This window comes from Macrotis lagotis, chromosome 7 (assembly GCF_037893015.1).
Source record: "Macrotis lagotis isolate mMagLag1 chromosome 7, bilby.v1.9.chrom.fasta, whole genome shotgun sequence".
Classification (NCBI taxonomy): Eukaryota; Metazoa; Chordata; class Mammalia; order Peramelemorphia; family Peramelidae; genus Macrotis; species Macrotis lagotis.
Window position 1 is genome coordinate 53,559,067 of NC_133664.1, and position 17,890 is coordinate 53,576,956.

The following is a 17,890-nucleotide window of genomic DNA, read 5'->3' on the forward strand; positions in this document are numbered from 1 at the left end:
CCTCTCCATGGAGGATTCTTATTTTGGTTTCTGCTGGACTGGAGATCTTCTGAGGTCCCATTCTACCTCTAGGATTCAGAGACTTCAAGCCTCAGGAGTCAGTTGGATATGGTAGTCAAAAATGCTAATGGGATTTGAGGCTTCAATAATAGAAGTATATTCGAGAATGAAGGCAGTAATGGTCTTATCCTCAGCCCAAGTCAGACTATACATATCTTAGCAAGGATATAGACTATATTGAGAGAAGTTACGCAGAACCTAGAGGTGACACAGATATTAGGCAAGTCACTTACCTCTGGTTTCAGTCTTCATTTGAAAATAAAGGAGACTGGACTTGCATAAGCTCTAAACTAAAGCTTCCCTCTAGCTGAGGATCATAGATTTAACAGCATACAGGGATTGATTAAAAGAATTGGTAAGTCTTCATCCTTGTGGTATTTACCTTCAGATATTTGAAGGACAGTTATAAGGAAAAGACACTGACCAACATATGAACCAGCAAGTTTCAAGGAGGCCAATTTTACCAAGATAAGAAAAGCCTTCCTCACAATTAGAGCTGTCCAGTTCCTAAACCAGGAAGTCTTCAAGCAGAGGCCAGATGATCAGCTGCAGATGTTGTGAAGGGTTTTCATGTTTTTGTGTAGGGGTTAGCTTACAATGCCCTAGAGGGTCCCTTCTAGCTAGCTTTGAGGCTGTAGGATGTTCAAACTTGTGCTAATCACCTTATCTTTACCTCTACTACAAATGTGTCGATAATATGATCCTGAGGCAGAAACCAATGGGCCACTTCCTCTTCATTCATCACAGGGGCAAGATGAAACTGCTTCAGATAGTTGTTAATTAATTCTTGCACAGCTTTGATATCTTTCGGCTCCATCGGTCTCAAGCCTGAAGTCTTTGTGACCTTGTTATTTTGACAACAAAGAAGAAATGATCAAAAGTTAAATTCAAGAGGGATAAAAATAGGATAGTACACACACTGGATAATTTTTTATTCTACAGTAGGATCCATACTTGTGGACAGCCTTTAGTCAGTAATCCCTATGACCCAATTATTCAAATGTTAACACATTTCCAAAGGGAATACTCCAAGTTAAATGGAACCAGATGCCAAGAATGTTAATAGTAGATTGGAAAAAAAGCTACAGATAGCCAGCCATCAATTTAATTCTAGGGCATTCCTCTGAATGTTCCTGTACTACTACAATGCTTTTGAGAAAAATTCACAGGCCCTAACTGTGAGTATTGTTTGAAGAACACCTCTTATGAGGGCAGAACTATGAGTTACATAAAGGAAGCAGAAGAATATAGAGATGGAAGAAAGACCATGATTCATCTTGGTTTCTTGGAAAATACAAACTCACCTAAAGGAAACAGAGGCACAGAATTTACTCAATCTGCCTCTTCTGTCTATTGTTAGATAATTATTTGAATAAGCTTATGGGCTGATCTGTAGTTAAGAGAAATTGGGGATAACCAACCCTTGAACACTGTTAATCACACTACTGTCTTAGGGGGAGTTTGTGGAAAGCATTCTGTTCTAGAAACTCCCCCTATCTAGTGTGCCTTGACTTCACAAACAACCATGATACATGAGCAACTTTCAGCCTGTCTTTTCCAGCTCCCTAGCTTCTCCCTGCTGCTGGAACTGCTGCTGCTAAAAGAGAGGGATGGAGAATGGCAAACAAAGAAGCTCTGCCCATTAGGAATAATTTGGGGGGAGGGGGGCCTGAGCTCCCTCCCCATGTGGAAAGTAAGTGCCAAGCTATCATACTGTCTGAATTAGTTCCCTATAACTTGCCTGAAATTCTAAATGTTCATGATTCATTTGAATCAACTAAAATCTTTTTTTGTAATACAAATAATCTGGGAGATATTTAGGAGGCTACAATAATCATTCTCAAGAAATTTGATTTTGAAAACTACCCTAGGAAATTAGGTGGGGTTTTTTTGGGGGGGGTAGGCAATTGGCTGCTCCATAGGGAACTTAAGAAGGAAGATGAAGGTTATGAAACGGGGGAGGGGGGAGATGTAGGGAATGGAAGAGTGCTAAAGATAGGCTTCATTTTTTTATTTTTTTAGGGTTTGCAAGGCAAACAGGGTTAAGTGGCTTGCCCAAGGCCACACAGCTAGGTAATTATTAAGTGTCTGAGACCGGAGTTGAGCCCAGGTACTCCTGACTCCAAGGCTGGTGCTTTATCCACTACGCCATCTACTAGCTGCCCTTGGCTTCATGTTATTTTAAAATTTGGCCTAGGTTAGCCATGTTACTAGGAAGGGGGGTAAAATCCTCCTACGTTTTTCCTCCCATATTGTTACACAGACATGTGCTTTAAGGATTCATGTTATTGAAGTTTCTATACATAATGGGTAAAAAGGCTTTTGAACTCTGACCTAGTAACCAGACCAGTATTTATAACATGGTTACTGTATTAGCTTTTTAAAACGTAATCCTTTATAAGTTGAGGCTACTGATTCTCAAATATGAGGTCAATTAAGATGAATTTCTTCCCCCCACACCCCCCCAAGGGTTCACATGCAATTTTCACCAGAGAATAATGAATTTGCTTACAGGTTCCCTCTTATGAACTTTTTATCAAAGATTGGTAGCTGTGTTATTGTCTTTTGGTTTAATGCCCCAAAGGATGCATGTAAAGGGCATTCCTAGAGTAGCCTCATTTTTCCTTAAGATACTAGAAACTAGGAGCTTATTTGTTTTGAAAGGATTTAAGGACATAGAATGTAGACTGTGGCTCTTCCTGGCTCTAGAACCTTGAGACCCATAAAGGAGCTAAAAGAGACTAGAATGTCCCAACAGTCTTAATCTAGTTTTTAAGCTACTAAAAGTTTAAAATGACATGAAAACCTTTAGGATAGTCTAAATTTCTGTGCTGAAAAAATAGTAATTAAATGAAATTCAAAATTTAAAGCAACATTTTATATTGGCTGATTTTTATAAGCTAGAGAGAACTGTATGACTACATATTCTGTGTAAGACTATGAATTCTTATTATATAGTTGGAATTTTGTGTCATACCATCCATCTTTAACCCTGGAAAATCTTTTATAAATAACTCTGTTGGACTAGAAGACTATAATGGTTATCCTTACTTTTGAGAGTGAGACTAACTTTTAAAACAGGGCTGTCCAACCTTACTTTTGAAAGTTTTTATTGAAACAACAGACGATATGTTTTAATTTGCCATTTTAGTGATAACTCTGTCATAGATCAGCTTCATTTACTAAAGCATTTAGTAAACCCACAGGGGGCCAAATGCCCGCAGGCCACATTTTAGACAACCCTGTGTGAAAATATTAAAACATTTTCACATTCTAAATTAGTCTAAGAAAAATTCCTATGGCTTTATAAATGTTATCACATGAAGTAAGCATTGGGCATCTATATCCAAATGCTACTAAAATGACTAATTAGTCCAAAACATTTAAACTCCTGTAATATGTCAGACACTGTGCTAAACACCAAGGACACAAAGAAAGTCTTTGCTCTCAAGAAGCTCAGTTTAATTGGGAAAATCTTTACAGACCACCATACACAAACAAACCAGGTATTTCACCAGGTAGATTATTTATGTGTTTCTGTCTGTAAAAGATTGGTGATAATCAGTAGAATGGACATAAGATATTAAGGGGGTTGGGAAAGTCTCACAGAAGGTGAATTTCATCTGAGGGTTGAAGGAAGAGAGGAGACAGAGCCGAGGAAGGAGAATAGAGCTAGCCTGGGACCCAGCCAGCAAAAATACATGCCTTAGGGGGTTGAGTTGTCTTTTCCCCTGGAGCACAGTAAGTTTGGGGAGGGAGGTACTATAAGAAGACTAAAAGGGCAGAAGAGCTTTGAAGGCCAACCAGCATCTTGTAGCTGAAGGCGAGGAGCCCCAGACATATACTGAAATGGAGGGTGTGGTTGTAGTGGTGTATAACATGGTTAGATATGAACTTAAGAAAAATCAGCTTGACAGTTGAGTGGAAGATGGGCTGATTATACAGGCTTGAGGCAGTGATCAACCAGATATATCCTGCTATGTGTTTTTTTAAAAAGTTTTCTTATTCAAAATTCTCTTTTGGGGGAGGCTAGGTGGCACAGTGGATAGAGCACTGGCACTGGAGTCAGGAGTACCTGAGTTCAAATCCCGGCCTCAGAAACTTAACAATTACCTAGCTGTGTAGCCTTGGCCAAGCCACTGAACCCCATTGCCTTGCAAAGAAAAAAAAAAAAAATCTAAAAAAATCCTCTCTTCCTGTCGCATCAGTATCATCAGAAAATCTACCATTCAAACAGTCTCAAATAACTATACTACTAGCAATTGAATTCAAAACTCATGATGTCTTCAACTGTAGATACAAGGGCAAATATTGTTTCAGAATTTGCTCACTTCAAATGTTTAGTGCTAGAATAAGGTTTTTAATCACTAAGGCCATCATACTATTTGCACAGTAGACAGAGTAATGTCATCTAAGTATGATTTACTGTGTTTGTTTACTGTAGAATACAGGAAGCAGGAGTTTTGCCCTTCAGTGCAACAACCAGGGACGGAGAATACCATCTGTATCCAGAAAAATAATTAATGGACTTTGAACCAAGACCAAAGACTATTAACATCAAGTTAGAAAAAAAAAAAGCAAAATGCTATCTCATATTCTATATTTCTTCCTTAAGGATATGATTTTTCTATCATCACATTCAACTGAGATCAATGTATAACACGAAACCAATATAAATACTAACAGAATGCCTTCTGTGGGGGGTGGGGGGAGGGAAGCAAGAATGGGGGAGGAATTTTAAAACTCAAAATAAATAAAATCTTTCTAAAAAAAAAGAACAAGAAAAAAAACTTCACAAATATGGGATGGGTGATAGAGGACTAACTAGCCTAGACAACAATTCCTAGAGGACAATGTGTGTATAGGGGCTATGGTGGTGGTGGTGGGATATTGAACTATAACATTACTGGCTCAGATGGGAACCACAAAAAAACTAATGCTATCCAACATCTCATTAGGAAAACCCAAGTTCTAGAAACATAATTTCCATATATGCTCTTTTTGATAGGTCAAATTTGGAGTGCCACTTTCAGTGCTGCTACCACATTTTTTAAAAGAATAGTATCTGGAGCATATCAAGAAGATAGCAAGTAAGAGGAGGTGAAGATCCCTTCAAGATCTTGGTACCATATAAGCTGATGTTTAGCCTAGAGAAGAGAACATGACTTGAGTGGGAAGGGGAGAAGGGAGGACCAGTTGTTTGCAGCCACCTTGGAGAAGAGTCAGACTGTCTTGACTGGGCCCAGGGAGCAGAACTGGAAACTGGGACTGAAGGAAGGCAAGGATTTTTCATTTTTGTATTTTTATCAGCAATGTCTGACACATAACAGGCACTTAATCCACTGTGGCTGAATTCAATTCAGTTGCATAGACATTTAGGTTTGATGTAAGGAAGGTATAAGTTGATAACCTTTTTTATAATGTGGATTCTTGTGGCACTCTTAAAATTATTCCCAGAATAATTTTGTTTTAGTCACGATTAAAGAAAATGATAAATGTCAGAGGTTAATGAAAAGAAAGATATTATTTTCTTCCCTGCCAAGTTTATAGCACTCTCCCCCCACCAAGAACTTTTAACATAAGGAAAAAAATGTTCTACAATTAAAAGTATAATGGATTCTTCAAAATTCCACTCACTGGGGCTGGCTTCCACTCACTAAAGGTCTCCAAAGCCAGAGGACCCCTTGTTGGTTATGTTATCATATGAATTCCTGTTCAGGCACAGAGTAGTTTAGCTGGCTTTTCAAGTATCTTACAACTCTGAGATTTAGTTTATGGATGTGAAAACACTAGAAGATCATAATGGATCTGCTTAGTATAATGGGATAATGGGAGACTTCATGGCCTAAACTTCCTTCTTAATGGCCTCATGAAGTTGGACAGCCTCTAAAATTTCTCTATAAATGTAAATGATAAAGCAAGTCCAATGTCTCATGGTAGGTGCTGTCTGCAAGAAGATAAAGAACAAACAGTATTAACATTTGATAGTATAAAGTTTACCCAGCTTCTCAAGGAGCAGTAGTAATACTTGAGAATCTTGAGTTTCAAATTCAAAATTCAGAGCTGAAAGGACTTAAGCAATGTATATTCCTCAAATAACAGAGGAATAAGCAAAGATCCATAAAGGGGAAGTTACCTGACAAGAATTCATTAATTGTTACTTCAACAAAGAATGTTAAGCATGCATTCTCTGTCACATCTTGGACCCAAAAGTTCAGGGAAGAACTTTTGTTCTGTAAACCAGGGGGTTCTACTATGCTCTCCCTCTTGTCTGCATTTTGTTTGAGAAAGTACAATACTGTGGAAAAAAAATACCAGACTTAACATTATTGTCAATCAACCCTACTTTGAGGCTCCAGTCAACACTTTCATTTATCACCTTGATTCTGAATTTTTTTCTTCCATCTTTAAAATGAGGGAAAACAAGAGTATAGTCTTATCAGACATTTTTTATCAAATAAGGGAAAAATCATTCTTAAAAGAATTGTGTGCATTTTTATACAATTACAGAATAAAATAAGTTTAAAAAACTACTAAACAGAGTATTAGCCAAATCATACCTTGTAAAATATAGATGGAAGAATCAAAGGAAGAAATGTAAATAATGAAGCTGCTACTGTATTTGACTGGATATAAAATAAACTATATCCTTAGAAAAGGGCCCTTAAAAGTCTGCAAAATGTAAAATGTATAAAGGGTCCTGAAATGGAGGATGAAATTTTCCTCACCACATACCTCTTGCCCTGTGTGTGTGTGGGGCAAATCTTTGGTATGACACAGCTGCCTCTTGCTTATCACCTCCTTCAGCTTCCTATCTACTATCTATGAAGGAAACTAGTCTATGTTTGGAAATAATCTCATCAGATCAATAAATAGTGCCAGCCAGTCCTTCAGTTTTCAGAAGTCTGTGAAGATAAAAATGAAGCACAAGAAAAAAGAAGAATCTACTGTTGAAATTAAAATGATATAGTCCTCAAGACAATATTTATATTATGTTGGCTTTCCTTCTGCAGCTTTTTTTTTATGAAAGCAAGTATCTTCTGTCTCCCAAAAACATGTAGTGAAAAGATTGAACTAGATGTGTCTATGATCTATAAGAGCATCTGAGCTTGATCTAATCTTGACCAAGAGTTTGTATATAAACATAAAATGTATGTATGTATATGTTTTTATATTTATAAAAATTGATCTAAAGAGGTTAAAGGGACCGTTCGCATGGATGGGAATATAACCCACATCCTCTGACTCCAAAGCCAATGTCTTTCCATTGTACCATGAATTTTTTATTAAATCCTTACCATGTGCTAGGCACTGTGGTTTTGAGAAATACAGACCCCAAAATAAAAGACTTCTTGCTCTAAAGGGACTTCTTATTCATTAGAAGAGGTAAAATGTACATATAGAAATATTATACACAATGTTTAAAATAAATACTAAACTAGTTTCACAAGAGAGATAATAGGAGGTCAGAAAAGCAAATATGAAGGATAATGAAGATCCACCATTAGAGTATTTTTTCCTGGGAGGGTGGTTATTACCCCCATTATGCAGATGAGAAAATTAAGGATTAAATGACTGGTTTATAGTCATCTATGCTGTGTCTTGGATCTGAAACAGTGACCACATGAGAGAGCATTTTACTGTGGATTCTCTATATATGGTAAACAATGCCTCTTTAGGACATTAAGCATCATTTTTTAGGTTAGATTCTTATGTTTTCTGTGACAGCCCTTCTTTAAGTCCTTAGGTAGGATTAATTTTCTCCCTTTCATTTTTCTACCTTGTTTTCTGCACCCTGTGCAATGGCATTATTCTGCTGGTGGCAGTGAAGAGTTTTTAAGGGGTTGCTTCTTCTTCCTGTCCTAACTCATCCTAAAGTGAGCATTACCAATGTACATGGTAGGAACTTATTATCTGTTGATTCTTACTGAATTAAAACACAGCAAAAACGTCTGTCTAGGATTAAGCTGCTTTGGGAGAGGTGAGATTAGAATTCAGTGATGTTCGTGAAAGATGATTTTCAAAGAGGGCCAAGCCCAAATCCAACTTATGGGGCAATTTTACCTAACAATATACAAATACAAACAGAGACAACAGCTCTCATGAGTAGTATCCCTCACAATGGCTAACCAAAACAAACCAGACTGGTCCAGATGAGAGTGGAAGAGTTGAATAAGAATAGGTTACTCATAACCTCTTCCAAATAGAAATAGTATCCCTGCCCCCCCCAAAAAAAACCCCTACCATACTGAGAAAAATGGCTTAAAAACCATTCAAGAAAATAGAAGCAACCAAAAAAAAAAAAATAACAGCAAAAAAGAGTGCCAATAAAAATAAAATATGGAGCAACTGAACCATTTAAAAGGCCTGAAATAATACTGATAAGAAAACTAACTATATAAGATATCCCAAGCAATATTGTCTAATAGATAAATGGCACAGTCAAAGAAATTAAACAAGAATCTACACTGCTAGGAAAGTCAGAAGAATAAAGATCCCAGAGGAAAAAAAAGAAAGAAAAACAAAATGTGGAAAATATGGTAGAAAATCTGAAAAAAAATTCATATAAGGAACCACAAGTAGACTTACTACTTTATTACTGAAAAAATAAATTGTTTTTGATACAGATACAGAGAATGAAAGGATTTAGATGAATAATCTCAAAAGCCTTCTAGTCCGCTTTCATTTTACAGATAAGGAAAGTTAAGATCCATGGGGGTTGAGTGACTTGCAGAGTAGTTGAACCTCGGTCTCCTGACTGAGAACCAAGGCCTTTTCCACTGTACTACACTCCAAAGATAAATATGAGAACTCTAAGAATAGAAACGGAGTAAATTCTCTAATGAGAAGTAGTGACCACAGAATGGATTAAAAAGCCTAATCTAACCAGATGTTGCTTTATTTCATCTTTATTTTTAGATAATAAATGCCTGCCAAATAGCAAGCATTTTAAAAAGCTGAGGAAGGACATTTAATTAAGAAAGACCTGAATTAAAGGGTGGTCAGAATTTTACCCTGCTACTGCTAAACATGAAAAGCAGAAATGGCACTAATGATAATGGACAAAACTGAATCCGTAGAAAAATAAATGGAGAGATTATTTCATGCTAAAAGATTCTTTTTTAAAAAAAAAAAGTTTATCAAACTTTAAATTTTGAACTTGATAATACATCTAAATAAAGTAAAACTTCATAGTCTTGTAACAATAGCTAACTTAAAAATTAGTGCACAATTTTAACAAATCCATTATCAGAATGTGAAAAATACGGAAGGAAAGTAGTAAGACAATAATCATTTATTAGGAATTTACTCGCCGGTTACTGTGCTAAGTGCTGAGAATACTCTCAGAGAAAGGAAAATTGTGTGTCTATGTCCCTTTCTCTCTCCCCATGTTTCTGCAGATATTCTCTTAAGTAGAATACATCTTGATAAGGGGAGAAAATATGTGAATAGTTAGATATATACTATAAGATTATATGAAGGTAACCTCCAAGGGGAAGGCATTAAGATTTGGTGAGAGAAGGAGAAGCTCGAAAAAGGCCACAGCAGACAAATGAGTTTTGAATTGAATCTTGAAGAAAGTTATTTGGGGCTGCTTTTAATTTATTATTTGATTCTACTTTAGCATTGACTAAAGGTAAAACCTAAGATTTTTATTCTTTATTTTGTATGTATTTTTTAATTATCTAAATTAAGTTCTTCAAAAACAGACCAAAGACTGAGAGTAGACTTTCCTGCCAGTAAATGGTACTGGAACTGGAAGATTACAGGCAAAACTGACCAAGAACTGTTCCCAAGCTTACTGGTTCTGGCTTTTTCTCTCTCTGTCCTGATTATTCTCCTGTCCAATAGTAGTTTCAAGTTTTCCAAGCTTGTGTTATTTGTATTCAAAAGAGTGATGAATGGCAATTAGGCAAGGAAGAGGAAGGAAAATGGGGTGATCATAGGACAGATTGTAAGAGGTCTTATGTAGTCCAGTGGGCCCATCTGACAGAAGAGAAAGGGGAAGTAACCTAATACTTACTAAGTAGTAAACATCAAGGACAGAATTCAATCCAAGTATATCTTAGGGGTCATCTACTTCTACTTATGCTTCCTTATTTTACAGATGAGGAAAGAAGGAGAGAGATTTAATGTCATATAGACAGTAAGTGATAAAGGTGAGTTAGAACCCAAGACTACTAACTTGCAGGCATGATAACCGTGATACAAATTTAAGTTATGATTATTCTTCTTCTTCAAAATACCTTTAACTTGGTTATATTAACAAAGGCAAGGGAAAATTTGTAGGTCTGATACTCCGTATTCTTTTCAGATTATATTAGAGGAAATCTAATAAGAATAAGAATAATAAGAATATTACTTTACTCTAATAAGAATATTACTTTAAGGAAGTAATCAAGCTGAAATTAAAGGGGCAAAGAGGTTGACTTAGTAGAAGGCTGAGCTAAGTAAGATTTGAACAGGAGTTACCTTAAATGCAAATATTTGAGCAGTCTTTTCAATGATATTGGCAATAATTTTGTTATCTTTAAGGAAATTAACTTTATTTTAAGAATTTTATACCAGAAGATGTTATCTGTTGCAGGAGACTCAGTAGATGAAATGGATGGACTCTGGGAGCTATCATAAATTAACAGAAGGAAAAGATTAGGTTAGGTTTTGTTTTTTTCTCAAAGGAGACCAGCATGATATTACTGTGTTAAAAGCAAGTTATAGTGTGGCCAACTATAGTTGATCAGACCAATATGAGCTTCCACTGGTTGGGCACAAATAGGCTATAAGAACATTTGGGATAGATTCTCTAAATTTGTGCTCACTTTTCTTTTGAGCTGTTTCAATTCGGCTTTGCTCATAGAGCTCATCACTCTCTCCGATGAGGGCATGCCACGCTGAGTGGTCCTGTGCCATTTTCACCCCAAGTTCTGACTGGCACATGAATTACAAACCTCCAGTGAGTGTAATGAGTCTGGGGAAGAAGGAAAGGAAATCATCTTCGGAGCCATAGAAATAGAGGAAAGAGTTGCTGAACATGAGATGTGAAACCAAGAACAGTAGTGGGGCAGATCAGCCCCATTGCCCCACAACTGTTTACTAGCAATCAGTTACTCAGAAATTCCCAGGTTTCCCTATGGATGACCTCTGAAGCCTTGGTAGTCATAATGGAACATAAGGGTCAGGGAGTACAACTGGTAACAAGGGTAACTAAAGAACCAATGATGCCTCAAGAGGAGGATTTCCCTTTTGCTTCTGTGAAGTGCCTTAATATCTTGTAGTATTAGAATTTACTTGTGGCTCTCTTAATAAACTATATCCCTGCAGGGTGTGAAGCACTATGTAAACTTCAGATAATGTCACATCTTTACTCTCCTGGAGCTTGCAGTCTACTAGGGTATAAATAGTTACAAAGAAAAACAATAAGAAAAGGATCAGATTAGTACTGAAATTATGGCCTCTGTTAGTGTGTCTATCAGTTGCATTTTGCTTGTGTCTTTTTTTTAATTTCAAATCCCGGTTTTTTCTGTACCTCCATTTTTGTCTTTTCAAGCCTCCTTCCCTGGCCTTCCAGATTCTATCCTTAGCCCTGCTTGGTTTATTTTTTTCTTAGTTGTCCCTTTCTCCTTGACTCACACAGTGAGAGTGAATCATCATTTTTCATTTCATTGCTTCCAAAAACAGAATTAATTTGAACTCAAAAGAAAGTGTCCTTTGCCTTACATAGGCTAAGTAGCCTATAAGTATCAAATTTTCTATATTCTCCTACTACTCAGGTCTCTTCTTCTCTAGTTCATCATTCCCCCTGAAGTTGGGAACTCTGTTACAAGACAAAGCAAGATATTGCCTGGTGGTGTAGCAAAAAGATCTGGACTTGGTCCAAGATCTAGCTTGTGATCTTAGACCAGTCACCTCCCCTTGGACCACTGTTTCCGGCTATTAAATGGATATATGATACTTGTAATTCTGAATTCATAGGGGTGTTATAAAGGAATGAGTTCTATAATAAAAAAAAAGCTATATATATCCATTGCTTCCCCAAAACAAAAGAAACTGCAAAGAATTGAAAGATTCCTTGCCATTTTTAAGATGAAAATGGCTATCTTTAATACTTCTCATCCAATAAAAGTACACAGATACTTTGTAATATAACCTAAGAGGATAGTTATGCTAAGAAGCAGAGTCAAGGACCCAAAGTCAGGGCTAGTAAGCCCTGGATGTACAAGTAAGTTGTTGGTAGAACAACTCATTACATCTTACCCCTAAAACCTTGCTTTGGGTGATAAAATAGCTGTCTTCAAAGCTTCTTATATTTAAAAAAAAAGGTTTAATCTTGATTACTAGAAGTTAAAATAGTACAAGCCTGGACTTTTCCACCCTCTTGCTTTTCCAATAGACAAATTCATACCCTGAAAGGCTTGTATTTCCTGAGTTTAGGCCTGTCCAACCACAAACCGAATAATCAAACCATTAAAAATTTCTGGTATTTCAAAATAAACTTGCCAAGCTCTGCTTCCATGTGTGTCCTCGGTGGTCTTGTCACTATGTCATCTTTGCAAACATTCAGTTTGTTTTTACACCCCTATAAATATTCCTTTTTCTAAGCTGGAAACTTCATTGGTTTGAGCTCAGAAGAATTGCAAATTACTTACATCAGGAAGTCTGTATAGCTTCATTGTTCTCTGTAAAGTCATATTTCTACTCAAGTGAGAAAATTTCACTTCTACCAATTTTCTGGGATTTAGTGATCGATGCCAGTATCTGGAAACACAGTGCAATAAAGATTTTAAAACCTGATTTTTTCATATCATTATAAAGTTATTCTTGATCAATACTTCTTCTAATTCATTAGTTTTTTTAAGCAATCTAGTTTAGCTGTTCAAACGTATATCACTAAAATCATAGAGATCAAAATGGTATTTTTCATTCACTTTTTACCTCTAAATTATTCTCAACATCTGTGATTCTTTATATGTATGTTTGTATATTTATATATCCACACATATATATTTATTTGACCTTTTTTTTTTTGGTAAAAGTAAATCTTAAAGTTATAGAAGGAACACCAATATTGCCTCCTGTGAAAACCAAAGGCAATAATTATCAAAATGATTTGGGGGTGGATAAAACTAAAGCAATACAACAGAATGGAAAAAAAATGAGAAAGGCATGTAACATATTAAAAAAAAACCATGACTCTCAGATGTTGAATAAAACAATCAATAATGTTTTGGGGTTTTTTTTAAGGGTTTTGCAAGGCAAATGGGGTTAAAGTGGCTTGCCCAAGGCCACACAGCTAGGTAATTATTAAGTGTCTGAGACTGGATTTGAACTCAGGTACTCCCTGACTCCAGGGCTGGTGGTCTATCCACTGTGCCACCTAGCCGCACCTAAAGCAATCAATAATGGAGAAAATTGTACAGCAGCTTTTTAGACTCACAACTCTTACCACTTAGTTAGATATTTTAAAGATCTATGTTTTCAAAGGTGTGGGTATTTCCTTCACCCATTTAGAGAGCAACTCTTCTACTTTCACCCACAATCTATTTCAGTTGCTGTACCTGAAAAGATAATTCCTTCATGACCAAACTAAGGATGAACCTCTAAACAGGTCTAGACATGTTTTTAGACGAAAGATGCCTGACCCTGTACTCAAAGCCATGAAAACAATAGCAACTATTACCTTGTACTCTAATAACATAGCTTTCAGAAATCCAGGGTCAACTCCCTCAAATGATGAGAGCTCAGAGGAGGATTTTGTCAATGGGAGATGATAATTGGATAGATTTCATAAATTCCAATGACCTCAATGTAAATATTAAATCATTTGAAGAAAAAGAAAAGTCATGTTAATGTCAAATTTAAATGAAAAATTCCCTATTTCCCCAAAGGAAGAAAATGTTGTATATAAAGATGGATCTGATTTGTAGAAATATAAGCAACATGTTCAAAATAAAAAAAAAACACCACCATTTGAAAAATCCTATTGAGTTGTTTTTTGGTTTGTTTTAGTCCTTTAATTTTATGATCATAAGAACTCCCTCTAGTGATATAGATTTGCATCTATTCTGCAATTTAAGTCAAAGAATTGCTTGGGAGTAACTGCAAAGTAAATAAGTAACTTGCCCATAGTCTCACAGCCACTATATTCATTCCAGCAGGAGGATAGGAACACAGGTTATCTTGATTCTAAGATTGACCCTCTTTAGACTATTCCTGGCTATCTCTCTGAAATAAATTTATCTGATAAAAATCAGATACCTAGCACACAAATACAAGTAGTATCAAGTCCCCATGATATTAATAAATATTTAAAGAACTATTGTGTGTTGAAGGAACAAAAGGTTAAGACAATTATTGACAAAAAAAATTATGAGGAATATATATTCATCAGATTGGCAAAAGCTTTAAAAAATATGTTGTTGAGGTTCTAAGAGGGAAAAGGTATCTGTGAACTTTTTAGGAAAACAATCTGGCAGCTCCCAATAAGAGTTACAACTACTCAATCTATATCGTAAGAGTGTTTCTAAAAGGTTAAAATTACCTCTCCATAAAAATATCCACAGCAGCTTTACTTTAATTGAAAAAACTAATCAGCCCATGTGTTCAATGATTAGGGAATATTTGAATAGTGTGTGTCATGTACATTAACTTACACAATTATGAAGACTACAAAGTGAAAAAATTAAGAATAAAACATGTTTTATATTTTAAAAAGAATCTGGTAAATACATAAAGGGAAAAGAAAACTGACATAATATCTGTATACAACATATTCTACTTAACAATATTTTGGAGCTTATGGCTTCATGACTAATTTCCTATTTACTGAGAGTATTAAATTTCTAAGATGATTTTTTACAGGGCATTTTTTCCCCAATGGGAAAAAATCTTAAAACTAGAAAATTTTAAAATATTTTCCCAAAGTTACATCTTTAAACAATACTCAAGAAAACATGTATTTGAGAATCAAGGTTTATTTTGACTAGGACATTATAAAGCCTAAATAGGTAAATTGTTTGTATTTATTTCCTGTTTTGTACTCCTCCAAGTCTGTCTGAGATGAGAGGAAGAAGCATGGATGCCTAGTGACTTGGTAGGTAATCTGGTGGTCCATAGTCAACTCTTTTCTAGACTCACCAATCTTACTTTGCCTGCTTGGTGGCACCTTGGACGCTCTCCTCTTATTCTTCTATATCAATTAAGTTGTACTTCAGCTACCATGGATTTACTTTTTCTTTATGATTTTTCTCTATGCTGATAATTTCAATTTATTGCCCTAACTACTCTGCTGAAGACAAGTAGGCTGTTTTCCAACACTGCTTCCCCTTAATAGTCCCCAGATCTTGGCCAGGAGAAATCATGTACACATTTTCCCCTATTCTGGCTATTTTGTTTTCTATATGGTAACCTATAGAAAATAGCTCTATTTTCTGACCAGCAAAGAAAAAGTTAAAATGAGGTTGATCTATATTTTTAAGGTGGTGAAAAGGATGTAATTAAAAGGAGCCCTTTTGTAATGTATTTAAGTACATTAAAAAAAAATTTTTTTAGTTGACTTGATGAATAAAAATATTGTCCTTCTTGATTGAGCAGTCAAAAAATATCTGCTTTGAAAAAAAATGCCCCTTGGTGCACACTCTAATGCAATGTGCACCAAACACCTAAGGGTGTGTGTGTGTGTGTGTGTGTGTGTGTGTGTGTGTGTGTGTGTGTGTGTGTGTGTTATGTAGATCTACAGAAATAATTACTTCCTGAAAGACTATCTTAAGGTTTTAGTAACAGCATTCTTAACTCGTCTTCTGTATTATTTCCTCCCTCACACCAACCCCTTTACCCACACATCCCATTTCTTCCAACAGATTTCCTCCCTGTCATACCCACTCATTCTAGTTTCTCCCAGTCTACTGTTTGTTCCCATAGTGCCTACAAATATTCCTGTGTCTCCCCATTCTCAAAAATCCCTCTTAATCTTTTCATCCCGATATCTTCTATTTCTTGTCCTTTGTCACTATGCTCCTTGAGAAGCCATCAACTTCTAAAGACAGTACCTCCACTTTCTACTCTAATTTTCTTTTAACTTTTTCCAATACAGATTCTGACTTCATCTCCCCCCCACCCTCACCCCGCCTTCTCAAATCTCACTCTTGACCTCTCTTGCACCTCTGACACTGTTTGATAACCCTCTTCTTGATAATCTCTTCTTCTTACTCTTTTTTTTAATAAGGCAAAAAGCTAATGTCTCTCTTTTTATGTGTCAAAAAAAGTACACCTTTTTTTTAGTAAGTCAATGGGGTTAAGTGGCTTACCCAAGGCCACACAGCTAGGTTATTATTAAGTGTCTGAGACTGGATTTAAACCCAGGTACTCCTGACTCTGGGGCCAGTGCTTTATCCACTGTGCCACCTAGCCGCCTGCTTGATAATCTCTTCTTTCTATGTTTTCTGTACACCACTCTCCAGGTTCTCCTTTGCTATATTTCTAACTGTAATTGCCCCACAGGGCTCTCTTCTGGGCCCTCAACTCTTATCCTTTCATACCAAGTAGTAGTAGTTGGGAATTACAACATCTCTCATGTTTTTAATTATCTTTTCTCTGCTGATTCTTCAGTTTTTCTACCTGCCTTAATCTTTCTGCTGACCTCCAGTTCTGTATCCCCAATTACCCTCCAGACTTCTAGAATTGGATGTCTAGTAGACATCTTAAATGCAGAACTGAACTCATTGTCTTTACATTACATTACTGTAAAGGACAACATCATCCTCCCAGTTCATCAGGTTCACACCCCAGGAGTCATCCTAGATTCCTCACAGTCTCCCATCTCTCATACCCAATCTGTTACCAAGGTCTCCAGATTTCACCTCTGCAACCCTCTCGTGCAGACCATCGCTCCTTGATGGCCCTATATCACCTCGTGACTGGACTACTGGAGTAGCCGCTGGTGGATCTGCCTGCCTCACTACTGCCTCTCCCCATTCCAGTTCATCCTCCATTTGGTCACCAAAGTGATTTTCTTAGAGCACAGGTTTGATCATGTCAACTTCCTACTTAATAAATCCAGTGGCTCCCTATCACCTTCAGGGTGAAATGTGACATCTTCTATTTGGCACTGAAAGGCCCTGATAAACTGGCTTCACTCCACGCTCTTACATATAAATTAGTCTTGCTATGTATTCTTTGATCCAGTGACACTGGCCTTTTCGCTGTTCCATGAACAAGATATTCAATTTCTCAAGCTTTGGACATTTTCTCTAGCTGTTTATCTTATTGAGAAAGCTCTACTTCCTCCTGAATTTCCAACTAAAATCAAACCTCTAAATACTGTGCCTCTCTCTCTCTCTCTCTCTCTTTTTTCTTCTTCTATTTTTTTTTTGGCAAGGCAGTGGGTTCAAGTGACTTGCCCAAGGTCACACAGCTAAGTAATTATTAAGGATCTGAGGTTGGATTTGAACTCAGGTTCTCCTGACTCCAGGGCTGGTGCTCTATCCCCTACGCCACCTAGCTGTTCTTGCCTTTCTCTTTTAATTATCTCCTGATTATCCTGTTTCATCAATTGTAGGTTCCTTGAGATTTTCCCTCTTTGTATTCCCATTACTTAGCACAGTGCCTGACCCTTAATCCATGCTTACTGACTGGGTGTGAATAATGCTTATGCACTTTTCCTTTTTAGTAAAAAAGATTGTTGATACCTCTCTTACCCACTGTTACCTGTGTTCAGTGTGGTTTGCCAAACAGTTGGAAGGAGAAAAAAATAAAGAAACAAAATATATATATAATATATGTGTATATTTGCTTTTGAAAAAAATGTATGAGGAGAAAGGAATGACATGTTAAT

The 17,890-nt window shown here is 36.4% G+C and overlaps 1 protein-coding gene across 2 annotated transcripts in view; it reads right to left on the reverse strand.

Annotated features, from left to right (window-relative positions):
• NMT2 (N-myristoyltransferase 2) overlaps positions 1-17,890 on the reverse strand; it is an 85,130-nt gene that overhangs the window by 14,685 nt on the left and 52,555 nt on the right. For both annotated transcript variants that reach the window (XR_012469953.1, XM_074192913.1), the window contains exons 8-9: positions 12,708-12,816; positions 734-904 (exon numbers count right to left, since the gene is read on the reverse strand). Coding sequence is in view for 1 of the 2 variants with exons in the window: in XM_074192913.1 (XP_074049014.1) it covers positions 734-904; positions 12,708-12,816 (280 nt within the window). In the remaining variant the exon portion in view is untranslated. The remainder of the gene's footprint in view (positions 1-733; positions 905-12,707; positions 12,817-17,890) is intronic.